The sequence below is a fragment of the Notolepis coatsorum genome (assembly GCF_963971535.1).
Source record: "Notolepis coatsorum genome assembly, chromosome: 10".
Lineage (NCBI taxonomy): Eukaryota > Metazoa > Chordata > Actinopteri > Aulopiformes > Paralepididae > Notolepis > Notolepis coatsorum.
The window spans coordinates 10,082,486-10,106,082 of NC_140174.1; the positions used below are offsets into that span (position 1 = coordinate 10,082,486).

General features: G+C 41.4%; 1 protein-coding gene across 1 annotated transcript in view; it reads left to right on the top strand.

Moving 5' to 3' along the window:
* Positions 1-22,525, top strand: part of LOC311236119 (cerebellar degeneration-related protein 2-like) — a 27,628-nt gene extending 5,103 nt beyond the window's left edge. Inside the window, exons 2-6 of the mRNA XM_084323733.1 lie at positions 10,449-10,561; positions 12,591-12,739; positions 13,836-14,000; positions 16,659-16,866; positions 19,583-22,525. Coding sequence (XP_084179859.1) covers positions 10,449-10,561; positions 12,591-12,739; positions 13,836-14,000; positions 16,659-16,866; positions 19,583-20,353 — 1,406 coding nt within the window. The 3' untranslated portion in view covers positions 20,354-22,525. The remainder of the gene's footprint in view (positions 1-10,448; positions 10,562-12,590; positions 12,740-13,835; positions 14,001-16,658; positions 16,867-19,582) is intronic.
* The last annotated feature ends 1,072 nt before the right edge of the window (positions 22,526-23,597 follow it).

Here is a 23,597-nt window from a genome sequence, read left to right on the forward strand (position 1 = left end):
CACTTTGAGTGATATGCCACACAGAGCGAGGTAACAGCATGTGTCATGTGAACAACAGTAGCCACTCTGTGTAGAACCGAAACCAAATATAACGCATGCATTTACAAATCAAATCAAATGTGTTTGTAAGGCCCGACAACACAAGTTAATGTCCCCATGGGCCGGACAACAAGGGTCTTCTTTAAACAAGTCAAGAAGAAACATCACAATAAAGCAAGAACAAAGCAAAAACACCATGAAGTCCAATTTTCTTTATATAAATAAATTTATTAAAGGGGAACTATCTTATAAATGGCCTTTTTCAGTGTTTAGCATTGTTTCCTAGCTATGTGGACTTATATTAATATGATCTATGTCTCTAATTCTCATATTGGCGCATTCTTCCAATTCTCCTCTCACAATATTCACCCTCACCGAACTGAGTCATCTGAAAATGTGATGATCTGTGATGTCAGAGAGACACCGCTGCATGTTAATGTCCCAGATGCTTCGAAGGCCACACAGTGGTTTAGGAGCCCAGCCTCAAAACGGCTCGAGATCTTGAGGTAGAAAAATGCTGTTTTTGAGGACTTGATTAGAAATACAAAACAATGAATAAATAAAAAAAAAAATAATTACAGAGGTGTTCCATAAACTCACAGGAATTGTGTAAAAGTGCCCAAATAGTGAAAGAAATAGTCAAATAGTTCCCCTGTAATGCAAATTTACACCGTAACAACTTATTACGGGGGCCACACGTTGAGAACGCCCGCTCTAATGGCTCCAGTCCGAGAGACAGAGTGTGTGCCCTGCCCCTGACCGGCTGAGGCTTTAGGCTTGTTGGGACCCATTTATTATATCACGACTAGACTTATCTGATGAGAGGCTTTCTTGGCTGTCTCCCCGCTCCTATTACAGACTAGAAAGGGCCTAGAAAAAGGGCAGCATACCACGCCATGTTACTCTCAAACGTCTGAAGAACATGTATCTGCGTCTTATTGAGCTGCGTTGATACTCACTCGGAACACATTTCACGAGTGCTGTAATCCTCAGGGGTGGGAATGTGTAACACAGATCAGCTGGAGAGGAGGAAGAGGGGAGGTTCTGTTTTCTACATTCCGGTGAATCACAGGGGAGATATTATTATGCACCACCTACGAAAACAGCTACGCCTCTGTCGCAGGAGATGGCTATTCCACACATACAGGCCTGCCTGCACGCGTTGTGTACGCTCTGAAAACTACATGCGCGCCGTAGATCATGCTTGAACGCACATGCATGTGCACACATGGTAGTCTCCGTTGGGTTGATGACGGTGCTTACAATGGGACACGCACACACACACACACACACACACACACACGCACACACGCATGCACGCACACACACACACACACTCACACACTCACACACTCACACACACACACACACACACACACACACACACACACACACACACACACACACACACACACACACACACACACACACACACACACACACACACACGCACACAGCTGGTTACAGCTGGCTTTGCAGAACATGCAGTAAATTGATGCAGCAGCACACTACATACCGTCATGCATGAGCAGCGGTGGAAGAAGTACACAGTTCCTTTAATTAAAGGAACACGCCAACATTTTGGGAAATTAGCTTACCGTCTTCTCCAGAGAGAGACAAGAAGATGGATACCAGTGTTCTCTCTGTGCGTTCAGTAGAAAGCTATCTGGCTGCATGTAGCGTAGCACAATGAATGGAAGTGGACATGGCCGGTTAGCCTGTCGGGAGAGGTGTTAGTTGGACAATGCCTAGGCTAATCGACCATGTCCACTTCCATTCATTGTGCTTAGCTAGGCTAACTCAAAAAATACTTTGTTACTTTTCCACCACTGTGTATGAGTCACTGGCTCTGGTTCTAAGCAGTGATGTCATACTCTATGTGTCTGCTGGACACGGGTCTCTACTGGTCCAATGTAAACAGGCGGTCTGAAGGCAGTATTGATGGGCTAATTTGTTTAATGGTGCTCGGGTAATGGTGGCCTCTTTTCCTGTCTCTCTATTTATCTCCTTTTCCTCCGTTCGCCTCTTATTTTATTCGATACTGGGGCTGTGCAGTGTTTTCCTTCTGGTAGAAGCGGTAGATACCGACAGCTAGAGCTAACTAGACCTTGAGTCGATCCAGACACTGAGCTAGTGTTTGGGGTATTTGGGAGTTTTCAGAGAGAGCCCTGAGCTTTGGCCAGATGTCAAGGCAGCCCCACTCTCTCTGTGCTTACATAATTCAATTTCCTCTCCTTTGACAAAACGAGAGGGTGATTTATGAATGCAACACTATCCAGGTGACATATAGCCTGCAGCTGTGCTCGCTGCAAAATCATTAAATGTCAAATGAGTCCTCTACTCGTGGCACATAGTCTCTTCAGCATTTCAATGAGCAACCAAGCTTTCTTATCTATAGCGCTGTCTCAAGTGTTGCACCGCATTCAGTCAGCAGCCTCGGTCCTAGGGATGGGAATCGAGAATCTGAATAGATTGCGACCGTTTTGTGTGTGTGCAGTGAAAACCGAAAGTGCTTTGCATCCCAGTCATTCATTTACATGGTAAAGTAACGTTAGCCGCTAGCTAGCTAAATAGCCATGCTCATTGCAGAGAGAGACAGAGAGAGAACATTGAGCTGGCCTTTATTTATACAGGTAGGTTATTGCTAATGCTAACCAATTCTCTTTTGCAATAACGACCTGTTGAATGCAACTACAGTTCAATAGATTAAATTAGTTCTCAAATACATAATTTTATTTAAGTGTATAGTTAATACATTTTTTACAGTTTTTGTATTTTTCTGACATGGGGGCTCAACAATGAATGATAAATGACAATCAGAAATGTCAAGTTGCATGTTGTTATTCTAACCAGCTTAGTTCTATTGCATTTCCAATTTATTTATTTAAATTAGAAATGTAGCAGGAATCGATAAAGAATCGGATCGATAAGCAGAATCGATAATGGAATCGGATCGATAAAATCGTATCAATTCCCATCCCTACTCGGTCCAGAGAGATTGCACAACGGAGCAGAGAATTAATTGCAATATCTGTCTCTCTGTTTTCCTGCTGTGATGTGGGAGGTTCCCTGTTGTGATGTGAGAAGAGCTAAATATAGAGAGGGTGTCACAAATAAAGACGGAATGATAAGCAGATATACTGGAACTAGGAGAATAGAATCGTTAGGTTACAAACTCTATTTGACATCAAATCAAGGCATGTGTTTTTGATGCTCATGGATATATCATTTGGATATTGTCCATGAAGCTGGGGGACACATACAGTGTCATACAGACTCACATCTATAATAAATATCTATCTAACTGATCTTACACAAAGCGAGTTACCAGAATGTACTGTGAGTGAATGAATGAATGAATGAGTGAGTGAGTGAGTGAGTGAGTTAGTCAGTCTGTATATTTTAGAACGTATATCTTTGACTGTGTATTCTTATTATTCTTTCTCATTTCTATTCACATTGACGGAGGTGAAAAAAATAAAATAAAATAAAAATAATAAATAAATAAAAAGAACAACAAACAAACCCACCACAACACCGATCCTCCAAGCGCCATCCCACCACTTCTCTCCGTCCCTTATTCCAACACACGTCCCCAACTCTGGACCTGTTCCCACAGCCCCGTTCAGTTCTGGTTCAGAGTGTCATCATTACGCAGAGGAGCACGGGCCGAGCAGACTCCCTCATTGTTCCCACACACGGTGACCCTCTCTCTCTCTCTCTGAGGAGGAAGGATCCATTCAGTGGTACCTGGGCTGCTGAAGAGCCAAGAGCCCCTCAGGAGTTCATTAGGCCGCCGGGGCAGGAGGCTTGGCCTGTGTGGAGCTGCTGGCAACGGCACACTCTGCTTCCTGCTCATTAGTCTAATGGAGCAAAGATAAAACCAGAGAGCGTGGTTGTAAGAAACGAGGCTAATTAAGTGGGTAACCATCACGAAACTTGAAAGACTTTTATATATATCCCTAATATATATTAGGGATGCTCGATATTGGCTTTTTTACCGATACCGATATACCGATATATGCAGGGTTTCCCCCCCAAAAAATGGAATAATTTCAGGTAATTAACATTACATATCTCTTGTTGTGGAATTAACACAACATTATGCATACTTTTGACAATAAATAAAATCAGAACTTGCTTGCCTGGGTAAATAAAGGTTATAGAAATGTAAAGAAAATTAAAAAGAATAAATACAATTAGAAAACCGATACCGATATTTTCCGATATCACATTTGAATGCCAATATCGGTAGGCCGATAATATCGGACATCCCTAATATATATATATATATGTATGGGGCGACAGTGGTTCAGGAGGTAGAGCAGTCGTCTAGTAATCCGGAGGTTCCTGCGTCGATTCCCACTCCTCCTGGGCAGCGTGTCTAAGTGTCCTTGAGCAAGACACTCAACCCCCTAATTGCTCCCGATGAGCAGGTTGGCACCTTGCATGGTCGCCTCTGCCGTTGGTGTGTGAATGTGTGAGTGAATGGGTTAAATGTGAGGGGGAAATTGTAAAGTGCTTTGGATAAAAGCGCTATATAAATGCCCCATTTACCATTTATAAATATATATATATCATATTATTTAAATCTTTAAGTCAGAAACTAGCGAAAATACTGGATAACTACTGTGTGCAAACAAAACTGGCCAACACCTAACGTTAGCTTGTAGCTAGTAGGGCTGTCCCCGAAGCCTGTTTTTGGGCTTCGAACTTCGTCAGGGTTTTTCGAACGGACGTTCAAAAACCTTCGGTTTTAATAATAATTAAAAAGAAATCCTAAAAAAAAAAAATTCTATATATATATATATATATATTTTTTATAAATATCCTCAAACTAAATCAATTTGAATAAAGTGATTAATCTGATTCAATTAGTCTTTTTCTTTTATTAAATCAACTTTCTTTAATGAATATAACTCATCAGTTTTAATACTATAATATTAGTGTAGCCTAATATTTATCTGCAACTGTGAAGAAAAACCCCATTGGTTTAAGCAGAATGAATAGACACATACAAAAAAAATATATAAAAAAAGTTATAATTTTTTTTAAATGTTTATAAAAAATTATAAATTCGAATGTTGATTTAGAATTCGAATGCCAACGTAACGAACGAAGGTCCGGGACGTTCGAACGTTTGGGCTCAGCCCTAGTAGCTATAGCTACCCACACAACACTGCGCCTGGAAGCCAGCATGCGCTAACAATACACACTTGTTGTCGGCCTACATTCACCCACAATGAAGTCTTCCCTGTGTAGAGAGGCACAGGCACATGACAAATGATATCGAGTCACAACCACGCTAAACAAGCCTCTGGGCAAAACAAGTTAAAAGAATAATCTCCTACAACACCGTGGTCCAGCTCCACAAGTGAATACCTCCGTCTGAACACTATAACGTTACCTGCACGTGACCACGGCGGGGCAGGTTGAAGAAAAGAACCTCTTCACCTCACCCGATCGATGGTGAAGTTGAAGCCTCATAAATAATAATAATAATAATAATAGCTTAATAATATAATATATATATATATATATATATATATATATATATATATATATATATATATATATATATATATATATATATATATATATATATATATATATATATATATATATATATATATATATATATATATATATATATATATATATATATATATATATATATATATATATATTTAATATAGCGCCTTTCAGAAGACCCAAGGTTGCTTTACATAGGGAAAAAATAACAAAAGTAGCAAACAGACACAACATACAAAGTGAGAAATTAGGGGTTAAAGGTATAAGTTGAAGAGGTGGGTTTTGAGGAGTTTTTTGAATGACTCCAGAGTCATGAATTGTCATGATGTTTCACTGTCATAGAGATCACCCCAATAAAAGTCCCATCTGGATCAATGTGCAGTTTGTTTGGTTGCTTGCTAATAATGTTACTCTACTGTTCAGCGAGGCCTTCTGGCTGCAGGGATCAGACAGAAAAACATATAATGTTACTATTCCTACCACCACAGTGTTACCATTTCCTCAAATTGCTTGCTGTTTGTGATTATTATCCTCTTCTCTATTATCCGGCCACAGGGCTGGTTGTTGTTACCACTAGGGATGTCCCGATCCGATTTTCCGAAGATCGAGATCGACAAAAAAGAAAAAGAAAAAGAATCTGGATTTTTTATTTATTTATTTTTAAACTTTTTTTTTTATTCAACAAACATGACCATGTTCACGTCTTAAACTCATACTGAGGCCTTAGTTTTGGTTTTAAATTGCATATCATCATTCATTTATTTATTGTCACAGAGCAGAAGAATTTTGCCAAAACAAACGCATTTCCTTTGATTTAATTATACATCAAATGATTTATGTCAAGGATTGCAATGCCTGGCTTGAATGAAGTTAACTTTTCACCTGGATAACGTCAACATTCAGGGTGAATGTAATGTGAGAAATTGGGATGGGAAAAAAATATATATATATTTTTTGATCGGATCGGGAAAGATCGGTATCGGCAGATACTCAAAATCACATGATCGGGATCGGATCGGGAGCAAAAAAATGTGATCGGGACATCCCTAGTTACCACTGTAGTAAACCATCAGCCAGCAGGAATGTAGTCGCTTCCTGGTTTAGCCACGGAAGCGCTTTCAAAATAAAGGCGGGTCCCTTTGGCCTTTTCAAAATTTAAGTATTGAACGATGCAATCGTCACAGTCCCATTTTATTATTATTATTATTATTATTATTATTATTATTATTATTATTATTATTATTATTATTATTATTATTATTATTATTATTATTATTATTATTATTATTATTATTATTATTATTATTATTATTATTATTATTATTATTATTATTAATAACAATAATATAATAATATATTAAATTTTTAGGAGCGCTTTATATTTGTGGAACAAATCTCAAGGCGCTACAGTGTAGAAGAACATCAAAACTAGTAAGTAAAAGTAAAAAAAAACATGAAAGGTGAAGGGCTAAAACTAGTAAGAGAAAATTAAAAAAGAAGGGCTAAAGCTAGTAAAAGAATAAAAGAATGTGTTGAGCTAAAACTAAATAAAAATCAACAAAAGGCTCTATTAAAAAGATGTTTTTTTTTTTTAAAGTATCCACGGTCTGTGGTGCTCTCGGATGATCAGGGAGATGTGATGTACAGTATCGTCACGATATATATTGTTACACCCATATCCATGACTCTATTGATTGACGACAGACCGTGGACTCGACCTGAGACGACCTCACTGGCAGTTCAGCCCCTCCTCCTCCCTCCTCTACTCTCAGACAGCTCAGAACACGTCGTGCTGAGTCAGACAATATGAGCACGGAAACTGCTGACTCACAGCTGCAATAGAATGGAGAATGTTGTGTCACTGATGATGAGTCATCTCTACGGTGAGGTGAACATAGTCTAGCAGCAGCACAAATGAGAGAGTAAACCGAGGTCCTGACTGAATTCGGTCGTTAAAGAACCCAGGACGCGTCTATACTTTCCACAACAAATTTGTGTTTCCGCGTTCGAGTTTTGCGCTCTGATTGGCCAGGTCATGTGACATGTGCGCCAATCGTGGGACGGCAAGTTCTGCGCCTATTTCCGGGTCGAACAGCCTGCAAACTACCTAACGCCTAGTTTATCACTGGTTATTACATGGCGTTTTCACATTCGCCGAAATGCTTGCTTGTGATTGGTCAATAGCGCGCGTCAGATGTCAGTTATCAGACAATAATGACCGCTGTTCGCAATCAAGCCCACTGACATCAGTGCAACCAGGTGTTCTGCTGCCGGCGATGACAGGGCGGAGCAACGAGCGGAGCCTGAACCAGTGTTGCTTGCGAGTCGATGTAAAATGAATTAGGTATATTGTTAGTAAGTTAGCCATGTAATAAGCGGGATAATGTATAGCTATACTCGATCATTGTCGCAAAATAATTGACCTTCACTGACGTTTAAAACACCTCGCCGAGGCGGCTCGGTATTTTAAACTCCGTGTCGGTCAATTATTTTGCGACAATGACCTCGTAGCTATACATTATCCCTTACTTAAGCTTAGGCGACTCTTTCGCAGTTGGTTAAGGTTAGACTTTGGAATCAGGGCAGGCGTTCTATCGCCCTGCTCTAAGACAAACTCTAACCTTAACCAACTTCGAAAGAGCGCCTAAGCTTAACCATCCAAAAACTTGTGGTCCCACGATTTGGCGTACATGTCACATGACCTGGCCAATCAGAGACGTGGAAACACGACTTTGTTGTGGAAAATATTCAGGCACCCAGGACGCCTATCGTAAAGAGTAGGGGGTTCCCCAACGTTTTTGGCCAAATTCCCAATCAGGTCTCTGACATCAAGGCCACCTAATCATCCCTTCCCCTTAATTGGATATCAATCCCCTTCTCCTGAGCCGTTCAGCCATTGTGTAGTGTGACGTGTGCCGGGTGCCAGTGTATGGCAGCCATTGAGCCTGCATAGCCCAAGGTTGGGTGCTACCAGTGGTGGTGAAGGAGGCAATTTCCACCCTACATTGTGGGGAGCGCTTTGAGTGTCTAGAAAAGCACTACATAAATGCAAGTAATTATTATTATTAATATTAGTAGTGAATACATAGCGGCAATTCTTTTCATCGTTGTGCTTTGTGCTTTCATTGTTTTTACGACCAAAGAAGAACACGGGCTGTGCTTGCAAAATTATTCTCACAATCCTCTTCCATTACATTTTTTTTTTTAGAAATGATACATTTGAGCTTATGTAATGCATCGGTGTGTACCACATTTCAAAGGGCCCTGTACCTTCCTCCAGGTGTAGTCGGCAGCCTACTGCGTACGTCTGAATCTCCCCATTATGTCCTAACCTTACTGGAGGCTAGTCTACTCCTCCCACACAATATATATATAGACTGCTACTGTTTGACACTGTGATTGTTGTATTATTGTTGTATTGTTGTATATTCTGTATTATATAGTATTGTGATATTATGTTTATTTAAACATCTTTATACTCGTGTGAACCAGCACTTTAACCCTTTCACTGCCGCACTACCAAACGGTTAACCCTTTCACTGCGACAACACACAGAAGGTTAACCCTTTCACTGCCACACAACAGCCGGTTAACCCTTTCACTGCCACACGACAGAAGGTTAACCCTTTACTATCACACAACCGACGGTCGAGTCCCTTATCTCGTTATATCAAAGTATAATGACAATTAAGTCTATTCTATTCTATTCTATTCTATTCTATTCTATTCTATTCTATTCTATTCTATTCTATTCTATTACTGGAGGCGGTCTACTCAGAATATCTTGGCATACATCTCCATCCTTCACAGTCGGTCGAGGCGACCGAAGACACAGAGTGGGAGTTATACTGCAGAGATGAGTCCCTCCGTCTCCCCCTCTCTCTCTTCTTTCCTCATCTCCATCGTTGAACTGGTTTTCCACGGTGGAATGAAGGAGTGGACCCGAATAATAGATCATTCTATTCACAGACCCCTTCAGAACCTCGCTTAGAATAGAAATAAGGACATACAGTAAAGAGCCAACTTTCTCAGTCCCGATACCGTGGCCTGGGATTTTGGTATCCACCAATACAGAGTATCGATCCAATCCATTACCTTTTTGTTTTAACCCTTTCACTGCTACACTACAGAAGGTTAACCGTTTACTATCATAGTAAAGGGTTAACCTTCTGTAGTGTGGCAGTGAAAGGGTTAACCTGCTGCCGTGTGGCAGTGAAAGGGTTAACCTTATGTGTGTTGTCGCAGTGAAAGGGTTAATGAACAGTATAGACTTGGAAGGAACGTCATTTTGGGGTTAACGTGTCACTCAGAATTGAAATGCAGCTAATCAAGTCACTTTGCTGTGATTTCTGGCACGTTAGACGTCTTTCTTGGTATCAGATTTCAGTATCTGTGAAATTCTCTGATACCGATATATTTGAGGCTGGTATCGGAGCGATATCAAATGCCAGTATCGGTATCTATGCATCCCTCAATGGAGCTACATTAATCATGACATTTAACACGTCAAAATGTGCACTCTAGCTGGATTTATAACTTCCTTCTCTCCTCTCAATCTCCTTCATCTCTCTCTCTCTTCCTCCCTCTCCTTCATCTATCTATCTATCTCTCTCCCTCTCATTCATCTATCTCTCTCTCCCTCCCTGTCCTTCATCCATCTCTCTCCCTCTCCTTCATCTATCTATCTCTCTTTCCCTCCCTGTCCTTCATATCTCTCTCTCTCTCTCTCTCTCTCTCTCTCTCTCTCTCCTTCATCTCTCTCTCCCTCCCTCTCCTTCATCTATCTATCTCTCCCTCCCTCTCCTTCATCTCTCTCTCTCTCTCTCTCTCTCTCTCTCTCTCTCTCTCTCTCTGTCTCTCTCTCTCTCTCTCTCTAGACCTCCACCTGGCGGCGGAGTTGGGGAAGACTCTTCTGGAGAGGAACAAGGAGCTGGAGGATTCCCTGCAGCAGATGTACATCACTAATGAGGAGCAGGTGCAGGAGATTGAGGTATTTAAAGACGGTGGTCTTCATAGGCTCCATCAAGACCTCGTTACCATTCAGCTATAGACTGGAACGCTACATAACAGAAATCTCCTTCTCAACATTATGCCACAGTAATGTTGTGGAACGCCCTACCCACAACCGTGAAGGAATGTGAATCCCTACCCTCCTTCAAAACCACTCTCAAAGAACACCTACGGGTGGCTGCAATTAGAAACTGGCCCATGTAAATGTCCAAATCCCCCCCCCCCAGAGTTATTTTCAAATGAGAACACTTTTCAGTTACAGTAATCTAATGTTGGGTCTTAAAATCATATTTTTTCATATAATTTTCTTGAATCAAGTGTCTCATAGCTTAACATATAGCATGAAAATAACCAACATATTTTCTTTGGAGGTGTTTGTGAAATAAACATTTTTAAATATGTATTGTTCCCTGTGTGTTTTTATCATAGAGGTGTGGTTATACTTGTAATCTGGATTGCCTAGACTACATGTTAATCTAATGTTAATCTTAATCAAGGATGAGGACTATTTCACCATACATGACGCATCATAGCTTTTTGCTCGCTGATGGGGTCCCATGTTGTGCAGTAGGTGCCCTTTTTTTCTTTTCGCCCCTGCCCTTCAAACAGCCTGAGTCCGCCACTGTGTGTGTGTGGTGGGGGGGGGGGGGGGGGGGTCAGGTCAATGTTCTGGCATGATGGATTAGGCTATGGCTGCAGGCTCAGAGCTAATGCCTGAGAGGACCCTTGATCTTTGACCTCACTGGTTCATCCTAAGCAGTGACGAGATCTTACATTACACAACAATGTCATTGTTTTGATTGATTTGAATTGTTTAATTTAATTGATTTGACTTTTATGTTTTTGTATTGTGTGTTCTTTCTCTTGACGTCATTGTAAATGAAAGCCTGCTCTCAATGATCTTTTTTTTTGTGATCAAATTTCTCTTTATTTTTCTCTTTTTCCACATGAAACAAGACACACCACAATACAGTAACAATAATAATATAATAAACAGACAGAATAAGACATGACAATTTGATTCAATTAAATTATATTAAATCAATCAATTGTAAAATGTAAATGATATATTCAGGTGTAGCTCAGTAGATCAGAACACCACGGGAGTGCCCACCCACCCCCGCTATCACAGGCCCGCTACACATAAGGCGGAACCCCCCCCCCCAGGAAGACTAGAGGCTCTTTCATGTGTCTCTAATGGGGATCCTTTAATAAACATAAACATACTTAATATACTTTCATTCATACAACATAAAAAAGGTATGTTGTGGAAATTATTCTAAGAGGAGAAACGATGAGCTGAGTAATTCAGAGTCCAGTTGTAAAAATTAACATAGATTTATTCTCTGTGATCACAGAAAAAGTGCTCAGTTAGTTACTAATGAGAGACCAAAGTGTACACAAGCGTCTGACCAGGAAATGAGACAGAACCTTGGTCAGACGTACAATTAAATACATCACTGAACAGGACATGACGTACATTAAGATGACCAAAACAGTGAAACAGGTAAACATAGATTTGACATAGAAGAGAAAATGAAAACAGAAGATGGGTCTCTAAGGGTTTGTCGTCCCTGAGACAAGACTGGAGTCAAGATTAAAGAAGAAAAGAACAAGATGTGATTTACTTGGAACATGTCTATCTGTCCTCCTGGCCCTTGAGGTTGTTTTAAGAACATCAGCCAGACTGTCCCCCTAGTGTCTTTGAGCTCTGCTAGTTGACCTATATTAAACTAGTCAATAGACATTTCTGTAATATATATATATATATTTGTATTGGTCTTGTGTAATATTCAAATTGTCTCAGATACTGAATTTTGGGGGTTCATTAGCTGTAAGCCATAATCATCAAAAAAGAAATAAAGGTTTAAAATATTTCACTGTGTAATGAGAATCTATATAATATAGGATTTTCACTTTTTGAATTGAATGACTGAAATGAATGAACTTTTCCTCGATATTGTAATTGATTGAGATGCACCATGTGTGTTACTGCGTGCGTCCTGCAGTACCTGGCCAAGCAGCTGGAGGTGCTGAGGGACATGAATGAGCAGCACGCCAAGGTCTACGAGCAGCTGGACGGAACCGCCAGAGAGCTGGAGGTCACCAACCACACCCTGGTGCAGGACAGCAAGACCTCGCAGCACAAGATCGAGAGGTGAGGCCTCTTCTGGCCTTCCCTGATTCCTCCCTCCTTACCTCAGGCCTTGATTCCTCTCTCCTTACCTCAGTCCTTGATTCCTCCCTCCTTACCTCAGTCCTTGATTCCTCCCTCCTTACCTCAGTCCTTGATTCCTCCCTCCTTACCTCAGTCCTTGATTCCTCCCTCCTTACCTCAGGCCTTGATTCCTCCCTCCTTACCTCAGGCCTTGATTCCTCCCTCCTTACCTCAGTCCTTGATTCCTCCCTCCTTACCTCAGGCCTTGATTCCTCCCTCCTTACCTCAGGCCTTGATTCCTCCCTCCTTACCTCAGGCCTTGATTCCTCCCTCCTTACCTCAGTCCTTGATTCCTCCCTCCTTACCTCAGCCCTTGATTCCTCCCTCCTTACCTCAGTCCTTGATTCCTCCCTCCTTACCTCAGCCCTTGATTCCTCCCTCCTTACCTCAGTCCCTGATTCCTCCCTCCTTACCTCAGGCCTTGATTCCTCCCTCTGTCCTTCTTTCTTTCCTTCCTTCCTCTTCTTTTCTTAACGACTTTCCCTCTTCCCTCTAAATTCATAGGACACAGATACAAGGAAATTAGATTCTAATGTATTATCATCATGCAGCACAAGTACAGTACAACGAAAAGAAGTTTGGCATCCAACCAGAGTGCAAATGTAACAGTAAAGTGCAGCAACAATATACAATGTACAGGTGATTTAAACTGAGTATAAAATATATATAAATGAGTACTACTGAGTAATAGTGCTAATCAGGTGTATGTACAGAGTTGTAAGTATAATATGTACAGTGATACAGGTATGGTAGTAAGTCATACTGGTCATACTGGCCAGCAGCGGAACTATTAAGGGATATGTACAGATATAGATATAGTATCTACAGATATGTAGAAGGATTATGAGCAGGTATGTACAGATAGGTGGATATATATATATATATATATATATATATATATATATATATATAGCATTATTGTACATGCTATCATACAGATACAGAGTAACTTATAGGTGTATAAGTGTGTCGCCCATCTCGCATGACAATTAAAGACTTCTTCTTCTCCCCCCCCCCCCCCCCCCCCCCCCCCCAGGTTATCGGGCACCATCGACGGCCTGCAGACCCAGGTGGAGTCTCTGTCCGGACAGGTGGAGCAGCTGCGCTCCATGGAGCAGCTCCGGGTGAAGAGGGAGAAGAGGGAACGTCGCAAAACCATCCACTCCTTCCCATGCCTGAGGGAACTGTGCACAGCCCCCAGGTCAGAGCTCCACACCCCCTGACCTCCACTCGCTTCCTGTGACCAGAGGCATCCTGGGATATGTAGTTATGGAGAAGACGCAGATATTATAGTTAATAATAATAATAATAATAACAATACATTTTATTTGTAGGCGCCTTTCAAAACACCCACGGTCACCTTACAGGGAATTAAAAACAAAACAGGACAGTGTAAAAACAGTGGTCTTGGCAAAAGTGTCAGTGAAGTTAAAAACAAAACGAACAACGGGAAGTATAAAACAGTGACACACAGTTTGAAGAGGTGGGTTTTGAGTTGGGATTTGAATGATGTTATGGAGTCAGACTGTCGGACATGTGGGGGCAGGGAGTATAAATGTGCATATTTATGGTATTAACTTTTTTATTTAACCTTTATTTAACCAGGCAGGTCAATTAAGAACAAATTCTTACTCACAATGACGGCCTGGCGAGAGGACAAAAAAGCCTCTCGAAGGGTAACAGGGAAAGGGGACAGCAATTCTCAAATAAAATCGAAGAGAGACATACGACGCATACATCACAGAGGTAAGGGAAATAATTAAAACACACATCAAACAAACCAAATAAAATTACAAGGTATGTAATACATGACGTCTACAGTTAAAAGGCTGGGTGACAGTTGCAGGTGTGTGTACAACCGAACTGCGATAGAGTCCTTAACACATTCGGCGCCAGATATCCCGGGTTATCTCGCCATGCTTTGGGCGTATTTTGCATCTCGTTCCAACGGCTGGGAGCAGCAAATTGGAAGGTTAACCGATTATGAAAAATATTTAAATATGACTAATTTGCCTACCAAAATAATGACCATACCTCCACTAGCAATCAATCAACAGTGCTGTATCTACCGCGTATTTACCTTTATATTACCGCATATATATATATACCCATATTTGTCTGAATATACCTGCATATAACCCCTCATATACTTGTTGTACACCTGCACATAACCCTTAGCTCTGGATGATAGCATGTACTATAATGCTGTATACTATATAGGGCTGACCCCTATTAATCGATTAGTCGACTAATCGGTCGAAAGGGGCCGTAGTCGACTGGCCAACCTCTTAGTCGAATATAATTAAAAAATATATATATATTAATATATATATATTTTCTTTTTTAAATAGTTTTTTTCAAAAGAAAAGAGGCATAGAAGCGTGGCTAACGCTAATGGCACGCATACCAGAGGTTAACTGCCTACGAAAACAGGCACAGAGGCACTGAAAGAGGATTTCACCCATCTAATGAACACACTATACTAGACAAATATCAAGATGTATCCATCAGTGGACCAATTGCATGCTTTTTCAGAGGACAAGAAGCCTTCAGTCGACTCCTTCAGACATTAAGCACCCCCCACAGCCCAAATGGAATGATTAAAAAAATATATATATATATTATACTGACATTTTTTTTTCTTTTCGACCAAACGGCAAATTTTGGCCAATCGTAGTCGACCATCCAAATCCTTAGTCGGGGACAGCCCTAATACTATATATATATATTCATTCACACTGCATCTGTCCGTACTTACCTGCACATAGTCCCTTACTATATCTATATCTGTACATATCCTACTTTTACTAGTTACACTGTTGGCCAGTAGTAGTCATACTGTCTCATACACTCAGTGGTACTAATTTGTATATTTTGTACCCAGTTTAACCAACTGTATACATTGTATATTACTGTTGCACTTTACTGCTACATTTGCACTCTGGTTGGATGTCAAACATCTTTTTGTTGTACTGTACTTATATATTCAAGGAAAAGGACACTTTAAGAAAATAACTTGTTGTGATTGTTGTATAGTATAGTTAGTAACAGCAAGTATAGCATAGGGACATAGAAGAAAAACTGCACATTGTATATGAATGTACATCCAGGATCCAGTGCCTTTAAGCGATTTATTAACATGTCTATTTACCATGTCTATTCTAGTTATCTTTTTAATATTATTATTACTATTACTATTGTTTTATTGCACAATCGAAGCGGGCATGGCCAACCGCATTTCACTGTATGCCCTGGTATGTATGTGATGAATAAAACTCTTGAATCTTGAATCTTTTTTCTTTTTTTTTGTATTATCTTTTCCCCCCATCCTTTTTCCGTTTTTCTCCCATCCCAATGTTAGTCGTTATGCCAATTCCCAATCCCCTTCCTGGTCGTTGCGCACTCTACCCCCTACCGTCGGTCTGGGAGGGCGGAGACTATCACATGCTTCCTCCGACACATGTGTACCCAGCCCACCGCTTCTTTTCACCTGGCAGCGCGGACTCTCACTGGGGGGAGTGTAACGTGTGGAAGGGTCACACTACCTCCCCCAGATCCTTCCCTCGCTGTGCAGGCGCCCCGACCGAACTGTAGGAGTCGCTGTTTACAACGACCAGGACCCACCCCACCCGCTAACACTGCCAATTGTGTCAGTATGGACGGCCGACCAAGCCGGAGGTACCACAGCTGGATTCGATCCCACAGCTGGATTCGATCCCACTATCTCTGCGGTGGTAGACGGACGCTTAGTCCGCTGCGCTACCCGGCCGCCCTGAATCTTGAACCTTGTACTTGTTCTGTATAATGACAATACATTTGAAATCTAATCTAATCTAATGTGTGTGTTTCCTCCTACCAGGTACGAGGATGGCTTCGTGGTGGGCCGGGCCGAGAGCTTCTCCTTGGACTTGAAGCGGCAGCCTTTCGAGGAGGAGAACGAGCGCCTGAGGGATGCGGTGTCGGCGCTGCGCTCCGCCGTGCGGACGGAGAGGGGACGCCGGGAGGGGGCGGAGAGGGAGTGCCACCACCTCCTGGGGGAGTTCTCGCGTCTGGAGATACGGGTGCAGGTAGGGATCAAGTTCAAAGTTCAAGTTTGTTTATTAATTGTCATAGTAAAATACAGAATACTTGATCATGAAATGCTTTTTTCTGTATGAGCCCCTGGGGAGTGTGCTAGATAAAAATAGATAAAAAGTATAAAATAGAAGAAGTCAAAAGTATGTTGAATAAAGTCAATATACATATACAATACAGAGTAAAAAGAGTAACAGTGAAGTACAATGCAGAAATGGGATGAGGTACAAACTTAGGGTAAGGTGCAATGAGGTATGAATTGTAGTGCAAATCTCTTTACTAATAAATATAAAGTGTGTTAAAGTGAGTAAAGTGGGTGTTAAGGTGAGTGTTTATTTGTATTTTATTTTTTTAAACAAACATATAAACAAACATGACAACACACGATAAGATATACAAGCATTATTAACAGTGCACATCCAATGAAATCACCATTTAGTTAAATGTCTTATACAGGATATACCCCTAATACCTGCTATCTAATACCCTACACACATATGCTCTAGCTCGTACCCCCCCCCCCCCCCCCCCCTCCCGGACCCCCCATTGGATAATCCATCCATTATCCCTCACTCCTAACCAGACACTACCATTATATGCTAGCTTTTATTCTCTCCACCACTTCATTTTTATTTAAAGTGAGTGTGTACGTGTGGATGTGTGTGCTGTGAGTGTAGATGATGGGTTGGTACATAGTGTCATTGTCGTTGAGCATCCTGATGGCCTGGGGATAGAAGCTCCTTCTGAGTCTCTCTGTACTGGCCATGAGACTCCGGTATCGCTTGCCTGACCGCAGCAGTTCAAAGAGGCAGGATAACATTTACATTTAGTCATTTAGCTGAACGCTTTTATCCAAAGCGACATTTGGACATTTACCGGGACCAGTTTCTAATTGCAGCCACCCGTAGGTGCTCTTTGAGAGAGTGGTTTTGAAGGATAGTAGGGAATGAGATTCACATTCTTTTACGTCTGTGGGTAGGGCGTTCCACATTGTTGTGGCGTAATTGCGAAACGTGTTTAGTCCCTTGATTCACCATACATTCCTAGACTATTTCACTACACAAATGCTATGGTGAATCACCACAGTATTTCTGTGGTGCATCTATATATTGTGTATGAAAAAAAACAGGAATATAGGTTTACTATAGGTTTTACTATACTTGAATAGAATAGAAGTACTTTATTAATCCCAAGGAAAATTCAGCACCACAGATCGCTCACAATAAACATTTAGGTAGTCAAAAATAAGAACACACAGTCAAAGATATACATTCTAAAATATGTATATACATTCTAAAATATACAGTAAAATGTAAAGGTGCTATACATAACATTTGTATCTATCATTTAATTATTTTAAAGGGAAATAATTATAGTAATAATAATAATGCATCCAGAGATTTTGGTAAGGTGTGGAATAAAATTAGTTTTCCGCCTAAATAATTCTTGATTAATGAATTTATCATTTAATTAAATACAGAAATGTGTGGGTCCAAAATAAATTTTGTTGTTTACATGTTGCCTACTTCCCATTTCCCCACATGATTGGATAAATGACATGCTGGTGCTCTAGAGCAGCATCTAGTGGCACCTTTAGATATTGCAAACTGGTATGTACACAGACAATCTTTATTTGTTTATTTTTATTTTACCTTTATTTTACCAGGAAAGAATACAACTGTTGCACATAAATACAAAAAACAACAACAAATTACACAAATACACTAAACAACCAAATATCGGAGCCAGAGGCAACCTAGCAGGGCAGGCAGCAACAATAGACTATTCGGGCAAATCAAAACAACAACAGACTATTGATTCAGCCTCTAGTAGTCCCTTCATGAGGCATTTAAAAGCATCCAGTGATACACAGTCAGAGAGTTTCAGGTCATTCTGTAACACGTTCCAAGCCGAGGGAGCAGAATAACTAAACGCTCCCTTTCCCATTTCAGTACGAACAACATTGGAGCAGATTTTGAGAACGTAAAAAAATTACTCTGAACACTTTTCTGGACCATATAAGTACACAAGTAAGAGGGGAGGAGACCGAGAATTGCCTTGTAAATCAATATGTCTCGAGATGTGGCAATATCGAGTGCACCATTGCACCCTATATGCCATTGCAAGTTGCCCATCTCTACAAGTACGGCGATTTTCTCGATGGCTCTCTCTTGTGCACAAAGCTCTGCTTAAGCTGGTTCCCTCGTACCTAAGCGTGCTTCTGTGCACTAAGCAATACAAGTATGCCCTTCGTTCTCAAGATGCTCTAAAATTGGATGTTCCCTAATATGAGAGCTGAATTGGGGAAAAAGGGCTTTTAAATATGCTGCTCCTTCATCCTGGAACACGATACAGGAGGACCTCAAATTGCCAGGACTGGTCACCGTCTGAGAATTTAAAGCCATTTTAAAAACCGTGCAACTGTGTTTGATAACTTGCCTGTTTGATAACTTGCCTGAAATTGGTGCTTGCTGTGAATGTTTTATCTGTATTTTATTGTGACGTTCTCTTTTTTATGTTGAAACTTTCTGCTGCCTTGCTTGGCCAGATCGCTCTTGAAGAAGAGATTTTAATCTCAATGAGGCTTATCTGGTTAAATAAAGGATTTGATTGATTGATTGATGTACCAATGCACAACAAGTCTGATTGTTGCCTTACCCCCCCCTCCCCCCCCCCCCCCGCCCCGCCCCGCCCCGCCCCGCCCCCCAGGACGCTGAGAGCTGCCAGTCGAGGGTCCGCGAGCTGGAGGCGGAGCTCCAGGAGCTGCAGCAGCTGCGGCGGGCGAGGACCCTCCTCCTGAGCAGCGAGGACGACGGCGTGGGCCTCACCCAGACGCTGCTCAACAGCACCCCGGAGACGGACACCTTCATGGAGGCCGGCGACGCGGGCGGAGGCGTGCGGGAGGTGACGGAGGGCGGCGGGGGCGCCGGCGGGGAGCCCCTGCCCGCGTCCAGCCCGGTGCGGAAGAGCTGCAGCGACACGGCGCTCAACGCCATCGTGGCACGCGACGCCTCGGGCCGGCGGAGGGGCAGCTACGCCCTGCACGCCAACAGCGTGCGCAAGAGGGGCATGTCCATCCTGCGCGAGGTGGACGAGCAGTACCACGCGCTGCTGGAGAAGTACGAGGAGCTGCTGGGCAAGTGCCGGCGCCACGAGGAGAACCTGTGCCACGCCGGGGTGCAGACCTCCCGCCCGGTCTCGCGGGACCCCTCCATGAAGGACTGCGCCGCCGTGGGCCCTGGCCCGGCGGCGCCGCCCTCGTCCCCCACCACCGAGTCGCCCTCCACGCCCGAGGCCATCGAGAGCATCAGCAAGCAGGTGGACGCCGTGGACAAGCGTCTGGGGCAGAACACTCCGGAGTACAAGGCCCTGTTCAAAGAGATCTTCTCCCGCATCCAGAGGACCAAGACCGACATCAAAGCCACCAAAGCCGCTAAAGCGGGCAAGTCTGGCAAGTCTGGCAAGTCTAGTAAACACTGATGGCAAAGGATTGGGTTTTTAGAGGATATGATTGAGTAGCATATTAATGCGCCTTTGCCGGTGATCAGTGCTCGAGATTGTGATTCAGGATTCAGTTTATCCCCCCATTTGGTATGAAGTATCGTTATAGAGGGGTTCCGTTTGCGGTCGAATTAGCTCACAATATTCATCCTTAATTGAAACTCGTCAAGACGACAACAGTAATATATCATTCACATTTGCATGAGGTGAGATTTAAACGGCGGTGAACTTCCGTCGTATGTACAAAACACGAATTAGTCTGCTTCTAAACTGTATTTATAAGGTTTAACCGCAGTTGTGTTCTATTGTTCAGTGTTCCTATGTACAGTACTACATGTACTATCTTTCCTGTCTGTCGTCTATCGATGACCTTAGTTATCAGCTGCCTTTCACGACATAAACCACAAGTAATGACAACTGTCACTCCAACAGTAGGGCTGCAACTAACAACTATTCCGATAGTTGATTAATCTATTGATTTATTGAAACGAAGGAAGGAACATTTTATGCAAAAAAACAAAACGTTATTCCTCTTCTTATACAATGCACATTGACGGTTTAAACAAAAAACCTGTTTTAAGTCTTCAGTTTGAAAGGAGCTGAACGGTTTTAAGTAATAATAAAGAAAAACATAATTCACACAAACTAAGTGTTAACAGGCTTTGCTGTACATCAAACGGCTAAAAAAAGAAAAAAGAAAAAAACGGCCACGGAGCTGCAGCATAACATGGACCCAACTAATTGATTAGAATCGATTAGTTGTTGATTAGTTGGTTAGTTGTTTCAGCCCTAATGAACTTGGATACGAGGGGACCGCGTATTCTGAGAGTCACGCAAATTGCACCAAAATGTATACTACAAGCTTCACACTATAGGAGATGACATCCGCTACTAGAGAGCGACACCTGTATCCTTCAATCTTGTATATTAATGACCTGAAGCGCCTCCTGTGTGGAGAGATCGTTATAATTTACCACCTCCACTGACCTGGTTCCTCTGAGCCCCTCGTCACTGTCTTTACCTCGAGAATAATAATAATAATAATAATTCATTACATTTATATAGCGCTTTTCTAGACACTCAAAGCGCTCCCCACAATGTAGGGTGGAAATTGCCTCCTTCACCACCACTGGCGGAACCCAACCTTGGGCTACGCAGGCTCAATGGCTGCCATACACTGGCACCAGGCACACATCACACTACACACAATGGCTTGAGTTTGCTGATGATAGGCCTTCTATACACATTTATATCTGAAACTACACGACGCAAGCATTTTGCCAGGACACTGCTACTATCTTGCACTGACCGCCCTGTGTGTGTTTGTGTGTGTGACCATCGTACTGTATTTTAAGCTATAGAAACGCCTCTCACCCTTGGCCCAGAAATATATATGCTCTGCGCTCCCGTGCTCTAATTCAACCTCAGTGCTATGGGGTGGTATGAGGGTTTGAGGCGTATAAGACCAAATTTAGAAAACCACACTTCTGTTCATGTGGTTACTGGGGTGATTAAATTAAATTATTAATATTTTTCTATAAAGAACTCGATGACTTTTTCCTCGCACTGTGAAATCCTCAGTGTCGTACCACCATAGCTTACCGTCTAAATAGCTGCTCCAAGTACTAAAGCAAGTGGAATTAATGCATATCCATTATTTTTTGGATAGCAACGGCATCCTCGGTATAAATGAAAATATTGGTAAGATTGTATGCAAAATAGAAGAGACAGACATCAACATATATTTAGAATAGTGAGCAGGTGTGATGCTGATTGGAAAAAGATTGTTTTGACCCATCCTGTCTTGTTGAGTCTTGGAATGTGAAGGGTCAACGGAACGCTTAACCCATTAAATGCTAAAAAACAAAAAGCTGCTCTCTCCTTAAGAGAAAAGATGCAACAGACAATCCATGCAGATTGTTGTTTTTTTCTGATTCCCCCTGGCATTAATATTATCGCTCCTGCTACGGTATATAAATTTTACCTATCTCAAACCCCGCCCAATTTTCTTGATCCTCCAATCACGACCGATTGAATTAGAGGTGTCTCTTGGTCAAGTAAAGTTTTTTATGTTTTATTTTTTATTATTTATTTATTTATTTTTATTATTGAAAGATACATATAGGGAAAGGAGTTGAAATGGTTTGTATTCTACCCTGTCACGTTTTCTAACAAAATTTAAAAAAAAAAAAAGGGGGGAGGGGGTGACTATGATGGTTAATAGTCTAGATAAAACATTTTGGCTACTGCATGAAGGAAAAAGGCTTGAATTTATATATATATATATATATATATATATATATATATATATATATATATATATATATATATATATATATATATATATATATATATATATATATATATATATAAATATTGAGCATAAATCCCCTTCCCCCCCACACACACACACTTAAAAATGTATCTAAAAATCTAAAAACAAAAAAACAAGGGAAGGCTAGCGTTGACTAAAGACATTGTAGTCAAAATTATTACACTGGCAATGATAAATCAAATATTCTTGGGAGCCTTTTTCTAAAACGGCATATATTTTCTTTTATTATAGCAAATAACAGAACATTCAATAGTATACGTCCTCTAACGAGGACTCTTCTCTACTGTTAACACATCTCTCAATCTAACAAACTATATATCGAACTTAACAAACCTTGCAACCGCACTGCACCTTCTAGGCCTCTTCCTTGGGTAACTAACTTCAAACACACCTTTGTTGTAATGAATGCTGTTCCAGTGATATATAGATAACAATGTTTTATATGTGAACCTGCAGTACTGTTACGCAAAGCTTAAGGCTTAACTAGGCTTCAAACCTGATGTTCGTGGATGGGCACCTATATGAGGCTAGGCTCGTGATCAGTGCCGATGTGATCGTGGTCGTCTTCTATTAAAGGAATAGTAGAGCAATAGTCAGAGGACTTTGGCGACTTATCGATAAGTTGATTTTAATTTGTCAAAGTGTGTTTTCCCATGCCGATGGACCTCTTAATCTTTCAGGAAGTGAATAATTCAGCATGGGTAAAAAGATTAAACGCATAGAAAACGAATAATCGACTAGCAAAACTCCCGGGTCAACTCGGTCAACTAAGACTAAACCGACCGAGTGATGGAAAACAGAGGGAACGGTGTTGTAACTTAATAGGTCAGGTTACATGATTAATGTTGAGTTACTTATATTTCATATATGTTAATATTGACTATTCTT